The sequence below is a fragment of the Panthera pardus genome, unplaced genomic scaffold (assembly GCF_024362965.1).
Source record: "Panthera pardus isolate Hobbes unplaced genomic scaffold, ASM2436296v1 HiC_scaffold_26, whole genome shotgun sequence".
Taxonomy (NCBI): Eukaryota; Metazoa; Chordata; class Mammalia; order Carnivora; family Felidae; genus Panthera; species Panthera pardus.
The window spans coordinates 21,946,327-21,968,332 of record NW_026526832.1 but is presented as its reverse complement, the minus strand read 5'-3'; the positions used below and the strand labels follow the sequence as shown (position 1 = coordinate 21,968,332).

At 38.9% G+C, this 22,006-nt stretch overlaps 1 protein-coding gene across 16 annotated transcripts in view; it reads right to left on the bottom strand.

Moving 5' to 3' along the window:
• ITSN2 (intersectin 2) overlaps positions 1-22,006 on the bottom strand; it is a 150,928-nt gene that overhangs the window by 78,793 nt on the left and 50,129 nt on the right. For 13 of the 16 annotated variants that reach the window (XM_053891105.1, XM_053891106.1, XM_053891097.1 and 10 more), the window contains 10 exons: positions 21,568-21,707; positions 17,063-17,126; positions 16,397-16,534; positions 15,864-15,949; positions 14,681-14,943; positions 13,636-13,785; positions 10,891-11,031; positions 9,808-9,895; positions 5,684-5,823; positions 4,557-4,637 (listed from right to left, as the gene is read on the bottom strand). In XM_053891105.1, the coding sequence (XP_053747080.1) occupies positions 4,557-4,637; positions 5,684-5,823; positions 9,808-9,895; positions 10,891-11,031; positions 13,636-13,785; positions 14,681-14,943; positions 15,864-15,949; positions 16,397-16,534; positions 17,063-17,126; positions 21,568-21,707 (1,291 nt within the window). The remainder of the gene's footprint in view (positions 1-4,556; positions 4,638-5,683; positions 5,824-9,807; positions 9,896-10,890; positions 11,032-13,635; positions 13,786-14,680; positions 14,944-15,863; positions 15,950-16,396; positions 16,535-17,062; positions 17,127-21,567; positions 21,708-22,006) is intronic. The other 3 variants (XM_053891102.1, XM_053891109.1, XM_053891110.1) reach the window with 1 other exon arrangement.

Genomic DNA, 22,006 nt, shown 5'->3' with positions numbered 1-22,006 from the left:
TGTCAACCCACCTGGCCTTCCTTGTCATCCTTTACCACCTAAATTCTCATCTCTAGAATGCTGTTTATCTCTTGATCTGACCCAATTCCCCACCCTTTCTCTCCTCAAACCCTTGCACTGCCCAGGAACTTCCTGTTTGTGGTCAGGAAGTTCCCCAAATATCCACACATCTCTGAACGGAAACTCCCTTAGCTCTTTGCCCTTTTGGCTGATCCCTTAAGACATGCTTTTCCTCGATTTCCCTCTCAGTTTATCACCACATATTCCATTTACATCAGGGTGAAGGGAGAACTAAAGTTATTTTCCTTGCTCTTCACTGCCATTTCCAGACCATTCTCTTCACTCTTACAAACTAACGCTTTTCTGAGGCTCACACCATCTTGCAACACCCCCTCTTCTTCTTCTTTATTGTCATTTCTTGATAATCTGGTCTGATCCTCATTCATTAATCTTCACTACTCCAAGGGTTTGAAATCCACATGGACTCGATCAAAACCTCAACTCTCCCTTTTATACTCTATTTAATCCGCCATTTGCATTATTATACCTTGAATCTTGTCATCATTAGAAACAGAACTACTGATTAAATATCTCATTCTTCAAACAGAAGTTCTTATCCTTCAAGCTTTTCTTATACCTGGTGCACCCATTTCAACAGTTTTCCAACCTAAGACCTCCATTCTTGACCCCATCATTCTCTCCTTTTTCATCAGCACCCTTCCTCTCCTCATACTCCTACTTGTCCAGCCCATATTTCAGAGTTCACCTTTACTGTAATTAGTGTGTCAAGATCTGCAACTCCCTGTCCCCCTGCCTCGTTGCCACGTCTATTAAAACCTCAAACCTGGGGCGCCTGGATGGCTCAGTTGGTTAAGCTTCTGACTTCAGCTCAGGTCATGATCTCACAGTTCATGGGTTCGAGCCCTGCATTGGGCTCTGTGCTGACAGCTCAGAACCTGGAGCCTGCTTTGGATTCTGTGTCTCCCTGCTCTTTGCCCCTCTCATCCTCATGCTCTGTCTCTGTCTCTCAATAATAAATAAATGTTAAAAAAAATTCTAAAACAAACAAAACCCCTCAAACCTGTATGAACCTATGAACCTACTTCATTAGCCTTCCTTGTGCTCATCCCAAGCATACAGTTAGGTATGTTGTTTTCTTTTCTTTTTAAATTTATTATTTTTTGATGTTTATTTATTTATTTAAAAGAAAAAATTTTTTTTAACATTTATTTTTGAGAGAGAGAAAGAGCATGAACGGGGCAGGGTCAGAGAGACAGAGACACAGAATCTGAAACAGGCTCCAGGCTCTGAGCTGTCAGCACAGAGTCCGACACGGGGCTCGAACTCACGGACCATGAGATCACAACCTGAGCCGAAGTCGGACGCTTAACTGACTGAGCCACCCAGGCACCCCTTGATGTTTATTTTGGAGAGAGAGACAGCACACGAGCGGGGAAGGGGCAGAGAGAGGGAAACACAGAATCTGAAGCAGGGTCCAGGCTCCATGCTATCGGCACAGAGCCTGACATGGGGCTTAAACCCATGAACTATGAGATCATGACCTGAACTAAAGTCAGTGCTTAACTGACTGAGCCACCCATGTGCCCCAGGTATGCTGTTTTCAATTTATATTCATGACCTCCAACTTCAAACAGGCACCCAACATTGCTCAGCACATCTACTGTTTTCCTCTACTAAGTGTGCACCCCCTACCCTCACCAAGATGTCTATTCCTCACCAGGCCTACTTCTCTCTCTTGCAACTTCCTAATCTTCCATCCATTCTCACTACCAGCTAATAATCTTGCCTCATTAAATCTCCCTCATTAGAGTTCCCTCATCTTTCCATCTCAAAAATCAATAAAACTTCCTGCAGCTGCACCCATCTTCTTCTATCCAGTTGGAATTATTCCATGTCCTCAACTACCCAGGAAGATTCCTTGTAATGGTCCAACTTGCTTCTGATTTTAAGTCTTGAAGCTGTCAGCTTCCTACTCTCCACCAGCAAATTTAGCTGTATCCACACTCATCTTTTCTCCATATGCTACAGTCAAAGTCTTTTTATCTAATCCTTAAATCCAGGCTCTGGATTCTATCTCAATCTGGTTCCCTAGGACTCTATCAGTTACTACCACCTCATATCTCTCACTCAATCTCTCACTACCTTTCTCCCTTTCTCTCCTCAGTCTCCTTCAAGGTGTTTTTGTTTTTGTTTTTGTTTTTTCCCATTAAAAAAATAGCCTTTATTTAGCAGAAAAAATACATGGAGTCACAAGTGTTGCTGGCATCTGGGATACATGGCTCTCTGCTGTTTTTTGGTAAATTTCTTTCTACCTTTTTTCCCCATAAACTCCATATACTAACCCTAAATGCTGCATATTTTCTGAGAACATTCAAAACCATTCATTCATTCCACAAGTATTTCTTGCCACCCACTACATTTCATGTATATGATCCATGTAGGTGCTGGGAATTCAGCAATGAGATATTTGGCTTGAGCCAGGCAATCATCATTAAGACAGATATGGTGAGTTACCTAACCAGCTCTGTTTTCTCCATTTCCATTCCTCTGTCCTAACAGAAGCTATCTCTTCACCATGTAACCAACTACCTCACAGAAAGCTGATACCATCTCCAAGCGTGGTCCCAATTATTCCCCACCTCCAAGCTTTACTGAGATATAACTGACAAATAAAAATTATACGTTTAAGATATATAATTTGGGGCGCCTGGGTGGCTCAGTCGGTTAAGTGGCCGACTTCAGCCCAGGTCACGATCTCGCGGTCTGTGAGTTCGAGCCCCGCGTCGGGCTCTGGGCTGATGGCTCAGAGCCCGGGGCCTGCTTCCGATTCTGTGTCTCCCTCTCTCTCTGCCCCTCCCCCGTTCATGCTCTGTCTCTCTCTGTCTCAAAAATAAATAAAGGTTAAAAAAAAAATTAAAAAAAAAAAGATATATAATTTGATGTTTCAATATTAGTATATACTGTGAAATGATTACCATAACCAAGTTAATTAACATCCCTATGTCACATAGTTACCATTTTCTCTCCTATTTAGCAAATCTCAAGTGTACAACAGGATATTGCTAACTATAGTCACCACGCTGTACAACAGATCCCAGAACTTATCCATCTTGCATAACGGAAAGTTTGTATCCTTTGTCCTTCAAGTCTTTCTGAAACCAAAAAAAAAAAAGGTTTTCCTTTGACCTCAGGCTTTCTTTGCATTCTCCTCCCAAAGCTGTTCATACTCAGCCCTTCCTCAACTCCCGTTCATTCCTGATCTGTGCAGGCCAGCTTCTGCTCACATAACTAAACTGGCAATGTAATAAGGTCTGCAAAGGTCTCACTGACAATTCAATGGATAGTTTTCAGCAATATATTAACCAACTGCTCCGCATTGCTTTGCAATGATGACTACAGTTCTCATCCCCTTTTAATTTCCTAAATTGCCTCTGATGAAAGTTATCAATAAGCAGTGAAAGGCTGGAAGGCAGGAAGCAGAAGGAAGAAAGTAAAAAAAGAGACAAGAATAATCTGCTGGCCTGTGAAGAATCAAATGCTAACTGAAATAATCAGGCTTATGTGTGTGAGTACAGTCCATAAATCATCATCAAACCTCATTTTATAGACGAAGAAACTTAGGTTGAAATTTCTATGCAACCTATAGTAGAAGTTCTAAGACCAGATATTCTGGCCATTTACGCTATAAAGAAAAAGCTGATACTATCTTTCCAACTTGCCCTACCTTTGCTTAAATAACAAATGAATTCTACTTATCATGTTCCTGTCTTCACTGTGTGTGAAGACATATACATATACATGCAACTGCCTACTGCCATCCATAGTAGAAGGGAGTAGAATGAACACTCAAAATCTAGGGTCAGCAAGTGCTAAATGCAAAGCATCTTTCTTTAAATTATATTAAAACAGGAATTCATGGAGTATTTGAAATACTCTATGTGCTACAAATGACAAGGTGAACTATTTATGTATATGACTTAAACATTTTTATCCGAAGGGCAAGCATTCTAAACATGAGGCCTGGTAACCAGACGTAACTAAGGCCACCCTACACTACTGGTTCTTTCAGATTTTTCTTTACAGCAGCATTAGGAAGCAGCCTGGTATATACATGACATAACCTTGCTCTGTATTTCAGAAAGTATAACTTTTGTTTTAAACAATGATTTCCAGTGATATGGGTAAATGATTTAAATTCACATTCCCTTAGCTTTCTTTTTTATTGACTCAGTAATCATCCCAGCAGTTAACCCAATGCACAGGGACGTTTTAAGGGAATTTTGAGGGATTTTTGAGTGTCTTGGGCTCCTCATGAGACAGGTTACTCTGGGCAACCTTACGAATTTCTGGCATTAGACTCAAACAGGCAGTTAGACAGCAGAAGGCTATTCAAGCAAGCAGAAAGAAAAAAGGTCTACATTGTGTATGTTATTTCAAACAAAGATACTCAGATAAATGCAAAGAATAGTCCAGTTTTTAAGAAAAGAAAACAGTAAAGTAACTCAAAGAAAAGGAGCTAGATATTAGAAAATAACCTTAAGTAAGAGGAAGAGGTTGTTGAGACAGCTTAGCAGAGACAAAAGGCACTGCAGAACAGAGTCATCCATATTCCCACACTGTAAGATAAGGCAGATAAAAAGCCAATTAAACTATGTACAGATTAAAAAAAAATAATGTAGGGAAGATAACTTTGCTGGCTTGTCTGTCCATCAATGACAAATTACTTGGTTTTCTTTAAATTATTTTCTACAAAATATACGCTTGTGTAAAATGTACTATCAACATTATTTGCCTAAAATTTCCCCTCCTTAACTGAAGCCAGCATGGTCTCTTTTCTTTATAATATTCACTCTATAGTTGGTGTACTATTACTCTGAATAAGTCAGCAAAAGTCACGTGAAGAGGTGGATGGCTGCCTGAAAAACATGGAATACTTTAGGCTCCGAAAACCTTACATTCAGTTAGCAAAGAAATCACTGAGACTATTCCCAAATTCGAACGCTGGCCCGTCAGCATTCTAAAAACCTAGAAGGTTTTTACCTTTTAATACAGCTTTCATAGCTATGGCTTCATCATACCGCTAACACTGCAAAGAATGGTAAGCATACAGTAGGTACTCTGGGCATCTGCTCTGCCACTACGGCAAATAATGAATCGTGAACTTACTTTTCATGCAAAGTTCAGAGTGCCAGGTTATGCTTTGGATTTCACTGATTATTGCATTACTTCACAAAGGTTAATTAAATCATAACAAAGAAACAAACAAAAAAAAAATCTAGTGTGTTATAAAAGCCTCTATCACCAGAATGAGTTTCAATTTTCCGTATCTACCATCTTAGAATTTTGCCTAAGATCATGTTGGCTGAGATCACTTTTCTAATACTGATAAAGGCAACTATCCTTAAAAATGTATAGATAGCAATAAAAATAGTCAAGAACTGGAAACTATGATAAATGATAGGTTTCACTACATAACAGTATTTATAATATCTACAGAGAACATTAAAAGCAATCTTGTAATCTGGTATCGCTCAAATTATAAGATAAATTACGGGAATACACTACATATAACAATAATAGCTTTAGTTACTTATTCCACTAAATCAAAAAGAGGAAGGTAAGAAGGCAGTAACTACAAATGAATATAACAGAAAATAAATACCTTTAATTGATTGTTAAATGAATCCATTTCAGATAGCTTAGATGCAGTTTCTTTTTCAAGAGCATCTAATTGTTCTTTAAGTCTTTGGCATAATTCTTCCTTTTCCAATGATTTTTTATGAAGCAAACCAATCCCTAAATCTGAAATATAAACATCAGGTAGTTTACATTTGGTAAAATTTCTTATGTCGCTATTGGTAAGTGACTTATACTGTCACAATGTATCTAAGCCAAACCCTTATGCTGTATACCTTAAACTTATTCAGTGATGTATGCCAATTACTTCTCAGTAACACTGGATAAAAAAAGACATACAATTTCTCCATGGTAGTCTACATTATGGCTGTTTCACAATTTATATAACTATTCCCTTTTGATTGGCATTAGGTTGTTTCTAATTTTCTACTATCTACATAAAAATGCTGCAATAACTATCCTTACACATGCATTTTAAAGTACTCATGGAAGTATTTTATATGGCTAAGAGGTGAAAGAATTGCCACGTAAAAGGACTTGAACACTTCAAATTTGAGAGAAACTGCCAAACTATACTTGTACAAAGGGGCACCAACACAAAATGACACCCAAGTACCTGCTTCTGCATACCCTCATCAATAATGGATAGTCCCAATCTTTTTTCATTTTCTCTAACTGGCAAAAAAATGAAACCTCACTGTTATTTTAATTTGTATTTTCTTGGTAACAACTAAAATCAAATCAACACCTGTTTATAGGCTTATTGGCCACTCTCTTGAATTGCCTCACCTCATCCACTGCCTTTTTTCTTCCCATTGGGCTGTCTTAATTTGTGATTTGCAGAAGCTCCAAATTCTTGTTGTACTATATGTATTTCAAATGTTTTACTATTTATGATGTCTTTCTTCATGAAAAAGCTCACTTTTATGTCCTAAAATCTGTAAATATTTTGCTTCATAGCTCTAGGTATTATTTGAAGAAACTTTCCTGACACCAAGATCATACAAATGTTTTCCTTTGTTTTTGTAACATATTTTCTAGAGTTGCTTTTTATATTTACCCTCTTATTTTACCTAGAATTTATTTCTGTATATACAGTGAGGTAAAGAGCCGCCCCCCTCTTTCGGATAGGCAAGTGCCCCCAGACCACTAACTGAAGTGATGGTGATTACTGACAGCCCGTGCTTTCCCCACTGGTGTTAAATGTCAACTTTATCATATCCTAAACGGTCAGATACATACAGACCTGTTTTTAGACCCTCTATTCAGTTCCATTATTCTATGTCTTCTTTCTGATCAATAATACACTACTTTAGGGACTAGAGCTTTCCTAACTTATGTTTTGATACCTGGTAGAGCTAATGTTTTCCCCGCATCAATGTTACTCTTTTTCAAGTCTTGCCTAATCCTGCATATTTTCTCTTCTGGGTTAATCTGTGAATTATCTTGCCAGGTTTCAATTAAACCTCAATGGAACTGAATGTATGGACAAAGTAGTAGAAAACTGACATCTTTACAACACTGAGCTAGATCATTCAGGAATATAACACGCACATACTTATCCAGGAATCTTTTATATCAGTAAAATTTTACAGCTGTAGATTTCTTTATTCATAATAATGAGAATGCTAATGTAAATGAGATTTGTTCATAACATTTTCTAATTAAATACTTTTGATACAGTGTAAAGTTACTGATTTTTATAGGCTCACTTTTTATCCAGACACCTTGCTAAGTTCTCTTATCATTCTCTAGTGCTTTTCCAATATTTCAACAAATATTTTATCATTAAATTACACATCTGCTATGTACAAGGCCCTGCACTATGTGCAATAGCAGGTAAAAAAGAAGGATAAGTAAGGCATGGGTCCTATCCTCAAGTAGTTCAGAATCTAGTTGAGTTCGGAGACAAGCAATGTGGAAAAAATAAGTTAGTATACATTCCTAGTACTCTTCAAAATGAGCATCAATAGTAACAGATGTTTTAATACTGAATTCGAATATATCATATCTATGAACACCTTGTTAGGCAACTGAAAATCAAGACAGACAATGTGGTGGCACAGTGGGCTTTAGACTTAGACAAGAATTTGAGAACCATTACTCCACCATCTTGGGCTACTTAATCTTTCTGAGCCTCAGTTTTGCTAAGCTGCACAAAGGGAATAACAATAACTACTTCACAGGGCTGTTGCAAAGATTAAGAGAAATAATGCATGAAAATTGCCTAGCATGGTGCTGGGCCTATGGTTGGTAATCTTAAATGGCAACAGAGATGGAGAGAGGAATCTAAGGGATACAGGGTACTTTGCAAATTCCAAACAAAAGCTTCCTATTTTAACTGGATAACTATAAAAAAAATTTTTTTTAATGTTTATCTATTTTTGAGACAATGTGAGAGACAGAGTGTGAGCAGGGGAAGGGCACACAGAGGGAGACACAGAATCTGAAGCGGGCTCCAGGCTCTAAGCTGTCAGCACAGAGCCCGATGCGGGGCTTGAACTCACGAACCGTGGGATCATGACCTGAGCCAATGTCGGACACTTAACGGACTGAGCCACTCAGGCACCCCTGAACTGGATAACTATAATAACAGCTGAACTGGATCACATTCTACAGAGAAAGAGTAGCTCTACCAGGTCCCCAATAAGATATATTCCACATTCCATTCACAATCCAAATACTAAAACAATGAGAGTTGATGCTATCCTTTCTGTGACTGTACAGATCAGGAGGGCTGGCTCACCTTGCCCCTGGAATGCCTGTGGAGGGGTGAGGTGGGGATTGATATATTCTGAGCAGCCAAGAAAATACTTATGTGTAAGAAGACAGTCTGAGAAGAGACATGGAGAGACTATTTCAGTGGAAGGTGGGGGACACAGTAGGAAGAGTTCAAAACAGTAAAATTCTCTATTCCTGGGGTTTCTTCCGTGCAAAGGGCCCTTCACTAAGAGAACATTCTCAGCTTCTTTCCACCCCTTCAGTCACGGCTGAGCTCAAGATAAGGACTTGGGCATACACAGCCTAGACCCTTCCAGTCCTTTGTGTTCTTTTTCTTTTTTTAATATTTATTTACTTTTGGCAGGGGGAAGACAGAGGGGGACAGAGGATCTGAAGCAGGCTCTGTGGCTCGAACTCATGAACTGTGCGATCATGAGCTGAGCCAAAACCAAGAGTCAAACGCTTAACCGAATGAGCCATCCAGATGCCCGCACCCTTGTATTCTTGAGACTGAACTGCCCACAGGAAGCTTGTTCTACTTGGTTTTACAGGTGTATCTGTCACACTGACAAATAAGCCAGGCTGTCCAATATGAGCTTTACCAAAAATGAGGTGATATTTTGGTCTCTCATATGTCTTGCTCTTTTGCCTCACTTGGGCAAAGATGAGGGATGCTATTTATTGGACTTCTTAAAGAGTCAAAAGTATAATAATCCTGGAATGGAAAGGCTGACAGATACTCAAAGGGAGACATTTAGAATACTTCAGTTAGTTCTAACACGGTACTTGCAGATTTACTTTTCTTTAATAAACCTTTCTTCTGCTATGTTGTTATTGGCATGCTATCTGACATAGAGGTCTTTTCTTCAATATTCTGGTTGAGACTTGGATCAAGAAAAATGTTACTTTCCCACAAAGTATCTTGGAATATTTTGTTCCAAAAATGGCAGGGCCAAGTTGGTAAAATTCTTTCTATGAATTCTTTCTATGGATCTATTAAGGCCATCATTGCTGTAGACTATCACCCAGAATCTCACAGCTTTGCTCCCATGGCAAAATCTCCTCCCGAATAGTTCTTTACAATGAGGGTAGGATTTTGCCAAAATGCACATACAGTCTTGGGTTAGAGCCAAACCCAGATCTTATTTAATTATAGTCTAACATTTTATTTGATATTTATTTGAAACATATAAATAAAATGTTATCAAGATAGGAAGGCATACAACAATGATTACTTATTTCATTTTTATTTACTTTTTATTGGTAAAAATGCTCTAACATCTGTGATATTTTTTTCACATAATTTTGAAAATGTTAACTGTACAAAAAATGTTATTTATAACAAAATAATGCTATTTTCACAAGAATATGACTGGCACCTTCACGCAGAGAAGAATGGAAGAGGCAAAACAAACCTTAGAGACTTACCAGGTGTGTTACCAAGCTGCATGTTCTTAATTCTTTCATTTAATAATTGCTTCTCCGGTACCAAATAGATAAGTTTATTTTGATAATCCTTATAAAAAGAAAAAGTAGTGCCTGGTTAAAACTCTGTCACGTTGTCTGAAAATTTTTTGGAAACTTAAAAACATGACTTAGTCACTCTTAAAACTTAGTATAGGAATAATACGTAGCTGTAAAATACTGCTTATACTTTATGAATAAACTAGAATGGAATTATGTGTGACTTAAAATACCAGTATTTGAACATGAATTCCCATTTATGAATGACTGGCTGGAAAGAAAAGGGGGTGAGGAATGGGGTGTGTCTGAAAGTCTTACAGTTTTCAGCATACTGATGGATGACAGCAGGTACAAGCTAAGAGGTGCCTTTGGTATCTGCACTGAATGGTATCTGTAAGCAGGTCATGACACCCCAGAATGAATATCAAAGAGAAACTGATAACTCAGGAATAACTAGGGAAGCAGGTTCAAATTAGACAGGAAATGTTATGTGGCCTGTCTGTACCTGCTGTGACACAGGAAGAAGACTCTGTTAATTAACTGCGAGTCCATACAGAAACAGTAACTTTGGTAAGAGGACTCTAAAGATTCAGAATGCTTCCAGAGTCCCCATAATAACTGAACTAGACCCTACTGCACAAGTAAAGAAGAGATTACCAGGTCCCTGAGGGACACACACATTTAACACTCTCACCACAACTCTGAAAAGAAAAATGTTAGGTCAAAATTTCCTAAAAGAGTACCAACAATCTTAGTTTAACATGTAGGTATATCTACACATTTATTAAAGACTTAAAACTCAAAGTGATAAACATCCATTTATGTACAAATATTAAGTAGAATTTAACCAGAGGTCTAGTAGAGTTTTCGGGGGCATGTGAGCTTCTTGATATAATATACAAGATGGTATATACTTATATCCTTCTAGAAATGAAGTCTATCAGAGACTCAGAAAGGTTCATCACCCTTAAAGCGAAAACTATTCTATCAGGAAGAATTATTAATGACTGCTCATATTTATGGACAATTCAGCAGCAAAGGACTAACCTGAAGTTCTTGTTGGAGTTGCTTGATTTCCATAATTTCCAGGTCACACTGTTTATCTAGAACTTCCAGCTCAGTCTTTTGAGTTTGTTTTCGGAGTCGGACATCTTGAAGTCTGCCTGAGATCTGCTGGTGTTTGCCATTCTATAGGAAGAGCATATAAATACACAGCAACATAAGATGCTAATAGGAAATGTTCCTGTCAGGAGAATCATATCCTGATTTAAACTTTTAAATGTCATTTATCATTTATACTCAGTCTAGATAAATGTCTAAAACTAAATGGGGAATGCCTGCCTGGATGGCTCAGTCAGTAGAGCATGCAACTCTTGATCTCAGGGTCGTAAGTTTGAGGGTGACTTTGGGCGTGGAGCCTACCAAAAAAAACCCCCCCAAAAACCCTACAAAAACAAAGGAAGTCGAATGTGTTCTAGAGTTGTATCTGTTAACTACAAAGTTGTTAGCAGAAAACATACCATTCTCAGAGCATAAGAAGGGCCCATATGTTAAGATGAGCAAGCACAAACAGAACACACTGAATTTTTTCTGAATTCAGGATTTAGGCATTAATTCATATTAAAATAGAGACAATTTCAAAGAATAATGAGAAATAAACATCTACATGTGACTTTTAGCATTACCTTCTCTGCGCTTCTATTTCTACCCTCCACACTGCCATCTAATTTCCTCCAATTAAACAGGGTCCAGCAGGGCCTTTTGGGCCACAATTTTCTTCTCCCATACCAAATATTCCTTTTCTCTTCTTCTGAGAAGTATGGGGGAAAAAAGCAACAACAGCAGAGATTCTCAATGGAGGCTAGAGAGAAGGGTGAGGTATTATGGGCTGAAGTGTATCCCTCCAAAAAGTTATGCTGAAGTCCTAATCCCCAGGACCTCAAAATGTGATTGTATTTGGACACAGGGTCTTTAAAGAGATCATAAGGTTAAATGAGGTCATATATAAATGGGCCCTAAAATAATCTGACTTATGAGGCTAGAAAATGTGGACACGAAACAGACACCAGAGATGCGCAGGCAGAGGAAAGGCCATGTGAGGACACAGCAAGAAGGCAGCCATCTTCAAGCGACGGAGAAAGGTCTCAGAAGTAACCAAACCTGCTGACATCTTGATCTTGGACTTCTGCTTCCAGAACTGTGAGAAAATTAATTTGTGCTGTTTAAGCCACCCAGTCTGTGGTATTTGTTATGGCAGCCCTAGCAAACTAATACAGTAAAGGGAGGATGAGAAATAAGGCTTAAAAAAATCACTCATAAAGTTTTTACTGGGAAGTATGCTTCATATTTGAGAAATACACGCTAAAAGGAATAGGAATAGGTTGTGTCTACCCTGGATTTCATGTTACTTATCTTCAGCATGTGTTAAGTATAGGCTCTGGGCCTTCCAGACTCTGCACATTAATCTATGCTACTTCTTGGTATGTAATCCAAGTTCTTGGGGGGAAAAAAACCATCAATCTTAGGATTCTTTCCCACTATATACTAAAAAAGAATTTTTTTTAATATTTATTTTTGACAGAGAGAAACACAGGGTAGGAGTGGGGGAAGGGCAGAGAGAGAGGGAAACACAGAATCCAAAGCAGGCTCCAGGCTCTGAGCTGTCAGCACAGAGCCCGATGCAGGGCTTGAACCCATGAACCATGAGATCATGACCTGAGCCAAAGTCGGACGCTTAACCGACTGAGCCACCCAGGCACCCCTGGCTCCCATTATATTTTTAAAGAAAAATATAGAGTCAAAATAATGGTTGAGACAGATACCCAAGTAGCTACACAAAGAAGTTAATGTTTTTTAGGACAGTTTTGTAGTACTATGGCAGGATCAATAATTGTGATATACTTTCCTATCCATTTGAAGTACCTTTATGATTACAAATATTGCTGTTTTTAAAAATTTTAATTTCAAGTCATCAACCAAATAAAATGTGAGACTCCAACTAAACGAGATCTATACTTGGCTCTATAACAAGGCTACACAACCATTTTTGCAAAATCCTATTATACCATCAGGTCAGGCTTATGGATTCTAGGGTTGTAGTAGAAAAGTATACTTTCCCAACACCCTTTATACCTTCCTACCTTTCATTTGCAACAAAGTCTTTTAAACAACTTGGCCCTCTGATATCTGATGTGTAAACATTGGTAAGCATAGTGGTAAGAACCACACAGTCCTACGGAACTGGAAGGAATCCTGAGATCATTTAGATCAGGAATTTCAAATCATTTTTGTCTTTTTAAAAAGCAGAACCCTTTTTCCAAGCAAATCTCAGATAAAGCTCCAATAAAAGCAAAGCAGGTAAGTGTGGAGCTTCTCTGCTGTGAACGGTGGGAAGCACTGGGGAGTGCCTTAGCCTCCCCTCTCCCACTGCTGGTTACCCCACTGGAGTGGGGTCTTCCAGACAGCAATTTGGAAAATGAAAATTACTGAACTAGTGCAGCCTTTTGTTTTATAAAAGGGGAAAGTGAAGCACAGAGAAGGGAAAGGTCTTGCCCAGGAATGCGTGGTTTGTCAGCTTCTGAACTGAGACCACAATGTAACTCCCAGCATTCTGAGTCACTATCCTGTTTCAGTACACTATACCATCCAGACTGTTAAGCACACATGAAAACGTGACGATATAATCACATGAACACCTAATATATTCATGAGGTAGGTTTAAAAAACAATGACGTTTTTCAACAAGTAACTCTAGCATCATTCAGGGAAATTTCACTTAAACTTCAGCCATACCAGTGCTTCCAACTCGAGATGAAGACTCTTCTTTTTAGAGTTTAACCTGACAATTTCTTCCTGTTCTCTATTCCTTTGATTGAGAAGCTCCTGGCGACGAATCCTCTCCCATTCTAAACGACGTTGTCTTTCAAGTTCCTGTTTTGCTGCCTGAAAATAATGACTTAAGTTTGACTTTTAAATTAACAATTTTTCATCATTCAAAAACTGCTGGGATGACAAAGATAAAGGCGAGGCAGCGTTTAGCACTTAGTGGGCTTCAGGGCCTAAGGGTACCTGGGCAAACCCAGTTTTACCAGTGGGCCTAACCTATAGACTTCCACAAAAGCAACATCACCCATCAGACTTTTTGATTTGTTTCCTGGGACCATCTCTTTGTTTCTAGTTATTTTTCGTTTAAACCAAAGGACAATTTCATAAACATAAACGTTAATAGCAATAATCACACCTGTAGTCTGGTATCAGGGAAGAAAGACCCTTCTACTGATATTACTTCAGTATCTCTATGATTTACTGTGCTCCATCCTAAGCCCCTTGAAACAAAGCCAGTCCTCTTAGGGATGCCACACGACACCATTTATCCCAAGGACCTGCGCAAGCCCACCCTCGTGCTTCTCCTCCATACCTTCAAACTCCCCAGTCTCAGCCTTCTGCTGCACCAGTTCTGTGGCCTCTCACTCTGGATCCTAAGCTTACTTTTGTTCAGTGACCTGCCTGGACAGACCCCTTCCTCTGGCTCACTAACCTCAGCTCCTCACTCAACTCAGCTTTGCAATCAATCCTTCTTTGAGTTGCAAATCCTTCTTGACCTACAGAAATATCACCTTTTCTACCAGTTACTGGCCCTGAAAACTCTTTACAAGCAAGGGCCCTCTTCCAGTCCACAAGGGAAGGAAGGTTCAGAATTGGAGAACAGGTAAGAATGAATGAGGCAGAGAAAAAGGCACAACAAAAACAGCCATTTTTTTTTTTTTAAATCAAGTAAGATGTATCCATTTATCAAATATAATCATTTTCTTAGGCAATAAAATAACTTAAAAATAACCTCTCGTCTTTCTATCTCTTTTCTCCTTTCTTCCTCCCGCTGTCTCTCCAATTCCCTCTGCTTCTCCAAGCGTTTTTCTAATTCAAGTTGTTTCTTCCATTCTTGCTCCTGTAATTCTCTCTGTTTTCGCTCCCACTCTTCCTTTTCTTTCTGGGCTTTTCGCTCTGCCTCCCTCTGCTGCTGCTCCATCAGGGCTTGGCGCCGCTTCTCCAGTTCCACGTTCCCTCGCTCGTAGTTGGCCTTCCGCTTGTCCTCGAAAGTAACTAAATAAGGTAGACAGTAAACACTCTCACATGAAGAGCCCAACAATGTGGACTCCAATTTCAACACACTCTTGCCTCGTGATCATCTGAGTGCTGTTACTCTGTGGATACTTCTCTTAAGGATAATTTTACCTCAAATATAAATAATAAAATATTTACTTTTGTCTAAGAGTATTCATTTTTGGAAAACAAATTTCTAGGTATGAATTCATCTGAGAGAGAAAAAATAATTTTACTATTCTTGCCAATAAAACCATTTTCCAACTTTTTTCTTAGCATTTTCTTCAAGGACAAAGCTAGATGGCTATATATTTATTTGATATATTTCACTATATTTTTAATACTTTAGAACATCTACATATATACTTCTTCAACCAATATTTAAACTGTTCTTTACAGCTTAAGATTTTATCACATCACCTGCTACAGTGATTTTTCCTAAAGTGAGAGAAACATTTTAACTAGGATATCAAATACACAAACTCTTGCCAAATGTGCATACTTTCTTCCTAAATACACTTCTTCTCATTTTTGACTATCTTAATTTTTTGCTTCAAAATCCAACCCATTCATCAAATAGTTTTCTCTTATGGTATATAAAATATTAAGAATGTAAAAATTCTAGGGGCGCCTGGGTGGCTTAGTCAGTTGGGTGTCCGACTTCGGCTCAGATCATGACCTCGCGGTTCCTGAGTTGGAGTCCCGTGTTGGGCTCTGTGCTGACAGCTCAGAGCCTGGAGCCTGCTTCTGATTCTGTGTCTCCCCCTCTCTCTGCCCCTCCCCTGTGCTTGCTCTCTCTCAAAATAAATAAACATTTAAAGACAGAGAAAGAATGCAAAAATTCTAGATACTCATTTACATCTCAAGGTAAAATTTAAGAGAACCCACTATAAATATACAACTTAGACACTCGATGTTACCTGGTAATTTTTTCTGAGGTTCCTCTTCTTGAATTTTCTGATATGAAGGCAGAGTTCCATTAATGGAATCAATTTGCTTTCCTCCTCTAAGAAAAGCAAACAAACATATTTAGCAGTCTGGGAACTCTAGACCAGACTATACATACAGTTATACTACCAAATGACTAGAGCCATTTAACATTCAGAATACAGCATCAGAGACATTAAGAGTGCAATATGGTCTGTAGTAACCATGTACAGCAGGATACGGACTGAGAAAGAGAGAGAGATCTGGATTCCCACCACAGTTCAGCTGACTGCAGTCGGTGAGCAAGTTTTGTTTTTAATCTCTTTAAGTCATCAGTTTCCTTATCTATAGTATGGTGGAAACACACCTACTTGTACTCCTTCCTGGCATAACTCATTAAATATCAAAATCAAATGGCAGTGTAAATGTTTAACTTCCTCCTAAACTAGAGCAGAGGCCTCAGGAAATCGCTATGTAGTAATCATGTCTGTCCCCAGACATGCCTCTTCCCTCCAGAGGCGCCCACCTGAAAGATGGAGGGACAAGTTCAGGAGGCAACGTCAGTGGCAAGGGCTGTCCAGCTTTGGCCATGTCAGTGAGATGCATCGCAAGGATGAACTCTTCGGCTTTCAGCTGTCCGTCGCCATCAATGTCAGCCAGGGTCCTAAAGCAAATGTGAATGTTCCCAGCTTAGAAACAAAGTCTATTTAAAGTATTTTCAAAAGAGTTCAATATTCTATTTTTAAAACAAGAAAAATGAAACAGCTGGATTAACATACTTTAGGGAAATGTAAATATATATGGAAAAGTGAGCTTATTTTTACCCTTAATTGTCCTATTGTACAAGAGAGGGGAGAAACTTTGAAACAGAAAAGGAAACATTCCTCCTGAAAATGTGGCTTATCTTGTTTCATGGATAATTCACCTATCAAATCAGTTATCTCTAAATTAAAAATGAGATATTCTCAAACTCTCCACAGACACCATTATGAAAAAGCAAACTAATTTTACCTGCAAAATAATTAATACCAAATTTTCAAGAATAACATTTTGTACAATTTTACTGGCTTTCAATGTTGCATTGATCTTCAAATGGCTGCTCTTATGGAACATCTCTGAGTCACAAACTTTTTCAGAAACAGGATCTTTCTTACCATAGTGGATGTATAGTTGAAAATCTTGACAAACTCACCAAATAGTAGCTAGCTGAGTTTGAGAAAGATTTGACTGAAGAAGGGCATTTCTAGCTTGAAAACCTGATTGAACAAGGAAACCATAAAAACAAAAAAAGAAAAGAAAGAAAGGAAATTCTTCAGTCTCTTTAAAGTTATGAAAACCTAAATAGCTGTATCTGCAAAATAACACTGCTGCCACCCTGGGAACTTTTAACATTGGAAAGCTTTTACCACATGCAGGTACTGAGCATTCAGCACCAATCAAAGCACAACCCTTGCCCCAAGGAATTTAAATCTAGAATTAATAAGTCAAGTGCTCCCCCAGTCCTTTTAGAAAATAACAGTCCATGCCACTGACCAACATGAAGGACCGCGGGCTGGCACAGAAAGTACTGGAGGCCAAGCTCTCGGCCTTCCTCGTGCTCCCCATGCAGCCCCAAGCACAGCTCTTTTAGTGTCTTCAGATTTTCTCTTCTCTCTCTGATCTTTCCTCTTCCAAATAACCTGTAAATGCTGGCATTCCCCAAGGCTCTGTCCTGGGCACTCTGTTCTCTGTGTGTTCACATCTGTGAACTTTCTGTGACTTTTAATAGCACCTAAAAGCTGATGATTCGCAAATGTACACCCCAGCCCAAACCTCTCCTCTAGGTTTAGACTTCTATAACCAACTGAAAAACCTACCTAAGTATTTCACAGGTATCTCAAACCAAATACATACAAAGTAACTCTCTCAATCCCCATTTACACCCCTCTTCCTAACCATCACCCCAACCATTCTCCCTCAGTCTGCCCTTCTCTCTGGGTGGCATCACTGCCCATCCAGTGGCTCAAGCCAGAAACCAGAAAGTCACCCATGATCCCTCCCTCTCATGTACACCTATATCCAACGTCAAGTTCTACAATTTAACATCACTGCATGTCTGGGTCCTTCTCACCTTGTAAGTCCCAACTTAATGTCACCTTCTCAGAAAGGCCTTCTCTGTCCACCCTATCATCCAATATACTTCTGCTGGTTTCCTTCAGAGCTCATGTGACAAACTGTAATGTAACATTTATCTTCCGGGTTACCTGTTTATTGTCTGTTTCCACTATCATACTAAGTTCTACAGAGACCAAAACCTTCATTGCTTTATTCACTAACATATTATACCCAGTGCCAGGTACATAAATGCTTAATATTTGCTAAAGTAATGAATAAAGTTGTAATCCAAACTACTCTAAAGTGCAGTAAGGACTTATGGGATAGGGTCTGAGAGTAATAGCAGTTAGCATTCACTGAATGCTTACTATATGTAGTAAGCTGTTCCAACTTCTTTTCCCTGCCTCAATGCTCAAAAATACATAATAGGCTTCCTGATCTGCATTTTCATGTCAGGATAATAGTCAGACAGGAATCTCAGGCATCTATTCAGAACACAAAGTCCTCGTCTGATTCACAGGAGTATTCACTCCTGGTGGGCAACTCTGTGGCTTTCTGACCATGGATAAAATCACATGGCGTCTCTAGGGAAGGTCAGCTAGTCACTAAAGCAGGTGTCGCACCTCCCATTCCCAGGTGACTGACTGAGCCCTGAGTACTGGAAGAGTCAGGCCCTATTCAGGGTTCAGCCTGAGTTGAGGCCCACCCAAATAACTCTGCACAGAAGACAGTACATCCTCCAACTCCTCCACAACAGGTCCCACCACAGAGCCAGCACGAATGCTGCTAACACAATGTTTCACTGAGCTTTGAACATGAGGTCCTGGTAATCAAAGCGACATATACTATACGGAACAAACACAAATACACCATAAATTATAACATGCAATTGGATGTTTATATTATATAACTTTAAAATGTTTTTCACTCTCTTAAAAAAACCTGGTCATTTAATAAAAATCACATAAGGAAAACCACTGGAAATAGCTCATGGCCTCATCCAACTAATTACTCCTTAGTAGATTTCACATAGGAAGTAAGATTTGAGGAGGTTTTTGCGTTAAAAGGAGAATTCTTCTAATAAAGAGAAATGGAAGGCTACTGCAAACCTAGAAAAAAGGTCTAATAACTAATGTTTCAGCTCTTGGACAAAGAAAACTGAAAGTAGATCCCTTAGCATTAGGCAACAGAGCAAACAGGAGGAAAAAGAGAAGGAATGTAATTGGTTAAAAGCATACTGGTGGAAGGCTTAAATGTGTGCAAAGTATGAATAATACAAAGTGTTACAGAGACCTGGCAGAGTACTTCACTAAGAAAAGCTCACTTGAAGATGCCCTGCCTTCAAGTTGGTCTACCAATCCTTTGGATATCCTATTTCCTGTGTCTATAATGTTAGTCCCTCATTCTCTATGTGGTGATCTACTCATCCTCGAAGATCCAGCTCAGATGTCATCTCTTCTGTGAAACTCTCCCTCTCGTATCTTCAGTGTTAGTCACTTTCTCATCTATATTAATCACAGCACTTTCAAACCACTAATCAAATACTATGATTATGTGACGACCTATATACTATGGACTCTTCAAAGACATGGACTGTGTCTTCCTCCTGTGTATTCCAGTGCATCACAGACTGCCCAGAAATTATGTGATTCAGAAACTATGAGTCAATGGATTCATTTAAATAAATCATGAGAGTTTAGGGGGGAGAGAAGAGGAAGAAAATTAGATCACCACAGGCTACACTCATTGAACAAAGCACATCATGTAAGTCTAAGTCAGCCCCATCCTCATATACTTGGGCTTCTGCTGTTTCAGGACACCAGAAACAACTATTCTTTTTTTTTTTTTTTTTTTTTAAATCCTTCCCTTAACTATGAATATACACTTTACTCTCATAGGTCTCAGAACAGTAACATTCTCTGAAAACCTAATACACAACCTTCATACAGTGTGGCATATATAAGTAAATAACAGTAAGGACTCATTCTTTACAGCAGCTCCCCACGGACCTTCAAATTCCATCTTTGTTTATGTTTTTAGTACATACAGAAAATGTACTAATTGTAAGTTTTCAGCACCTCAGGAGGTTTGTGCATGGCCCCTTCCCAACAGAGAAACTATAATATTCTGATTTCGATCACCATCAGTTACGTTTCCAGTTCTTCAGTTTCATATAAATGGATTAAATAAGTATGGATCCTTTGGGCCAGGCTTCCTTCATTCAATACATTATTTTGCTGTGTTCTGTTACAGAAATATACCACGATTTATTTATCCATTCTCCTATTGATAGATACTTAGGCTGTTTCTTTTCTGGATGTTTTGAATGAAGCTGCCATGAACATTTTTGTATGTCTTTTTACTCCACTTTTATTAATTTGAAAAAAGAAACCATTTATTTATTTATTTATTTATTTAGACAGAGAGAGAGAGAGAGAGAGACAGAGAGAGGGAGAGAGGGAGGGGAGAGAGGAAGGGCAGGGGCGGGGCACAACAGAGGATCTGAAGCGGGCTCTGTGCTAACAGGAGAGCACTCAATGAAGGGCTCAAACTCACGAACCATGAGATCATGACCTGAGCCGAAGTCGGACACCTAACTGACTGAGCCACCCACATGTCCCTAGTAATGTATCTTTAAAGAAAATATTGTACATTTTTGCTTGTCCCATCAATTTCAAAGCCTTCTTGCTCCCTTGCCCTACTGCACAGAGACCTCATACTCCTATTCCATAGACTACTTTTCAAATTGTCTAAATATGCCATGTACTTTTAGCTCTTGGGATTTCTTCTCTGTCACCCTCAAATGTTCCCACCTTCAATCTGTATTTGTCCAAACCCTAACTCTTCATGATGGAGCTTAAATGCTCCCTTCCTATGTCTTATCTGATCTCTTTAAGTATTAGTATCTCCCATTCTATGTTCCCTAGCACTTTAGAGCTCTATTATTTTAAAATACTTATTTTATTATTCCGCCTAAACTGTAGATTAGTTGCTGAGTGAAGAGAGAGGGGGAAAGTTAGGAGGTAGGAACTCTACTTGCCTTTCACCCTGTTTATATCCCCTTCACTACTCTTAATTGGAAAAGTTCGGATAATGTTCTAGCATGGACTCAAATGTTCTATAGGGACCTAAGGGCAATTCTTATGGAAGCATCTGGGTTGGAACACGAAAGGGTAGACAATGCTCCCGGGAGGTTTCAGTAAGGGCAAGCAGAGAAAGACCCAAGTAGGGAGGGGACCCACAGGGAAAATAAGATGAAGCTAAGTTCCACACACTCTTCCCTGTCACATGAGGGTCTCCTTTCACTGCACTGGAAGATGAGGCTTCATCTTCTCAAGAGAGAGGTCTTTCTTCCAAAAAGTTGGGTGTACACCTGTGTGCTCAACTTGACTGTAAGAACTTTGAAGAAACTGATCAAGTTGTATCCATCTTTGAGCTCTCACACAACTTAAGATATCTGTATTTATCAAATGCCTGCTAAATTTTTTGGATGCTAAAATTTTAGGTGAGTTACAAAGTACAAATTCAAATAAGAGTTCTTCAGTAGGAATTCATATAAAAAAACCTTAACTCTCACATCCTGAAACACTGTATGCCACCTACCTGAGAGGTATCCACTCATGCTTTTGTCAAGACTATTAAATTTTTGCCGATATTTTAACCTTGAAGGCTGAGGAACCGCCCACTCTAAGGTCCCAGTCTTGGGCGAGTTTCCAGAGAGTGAAGCAGTTGAGGAAGTTGAGCTACAACAAAATTTATTAAAAAATTTTATGTTACTAAAAAAAAAATACACACAAACTTTATAAGACAGAGACATTAAGAATCACACCTTCTATGGTACAATAGTAATTGCTTCTGATATTTTAAAAATTTAAGAAATTTAACCTCATTCTTAGGAAAGCAAACACCATATGAATTACAGAACTACCAAGAACCTATTATGTGCCAGGCCCTGTATGGTGCTAAGGCCTTAACAAATACAATTTCTAATCCTCCTAACAAACTCAGAAGGTTTTACTGTCCCCACCTGTTTGACGGGCAA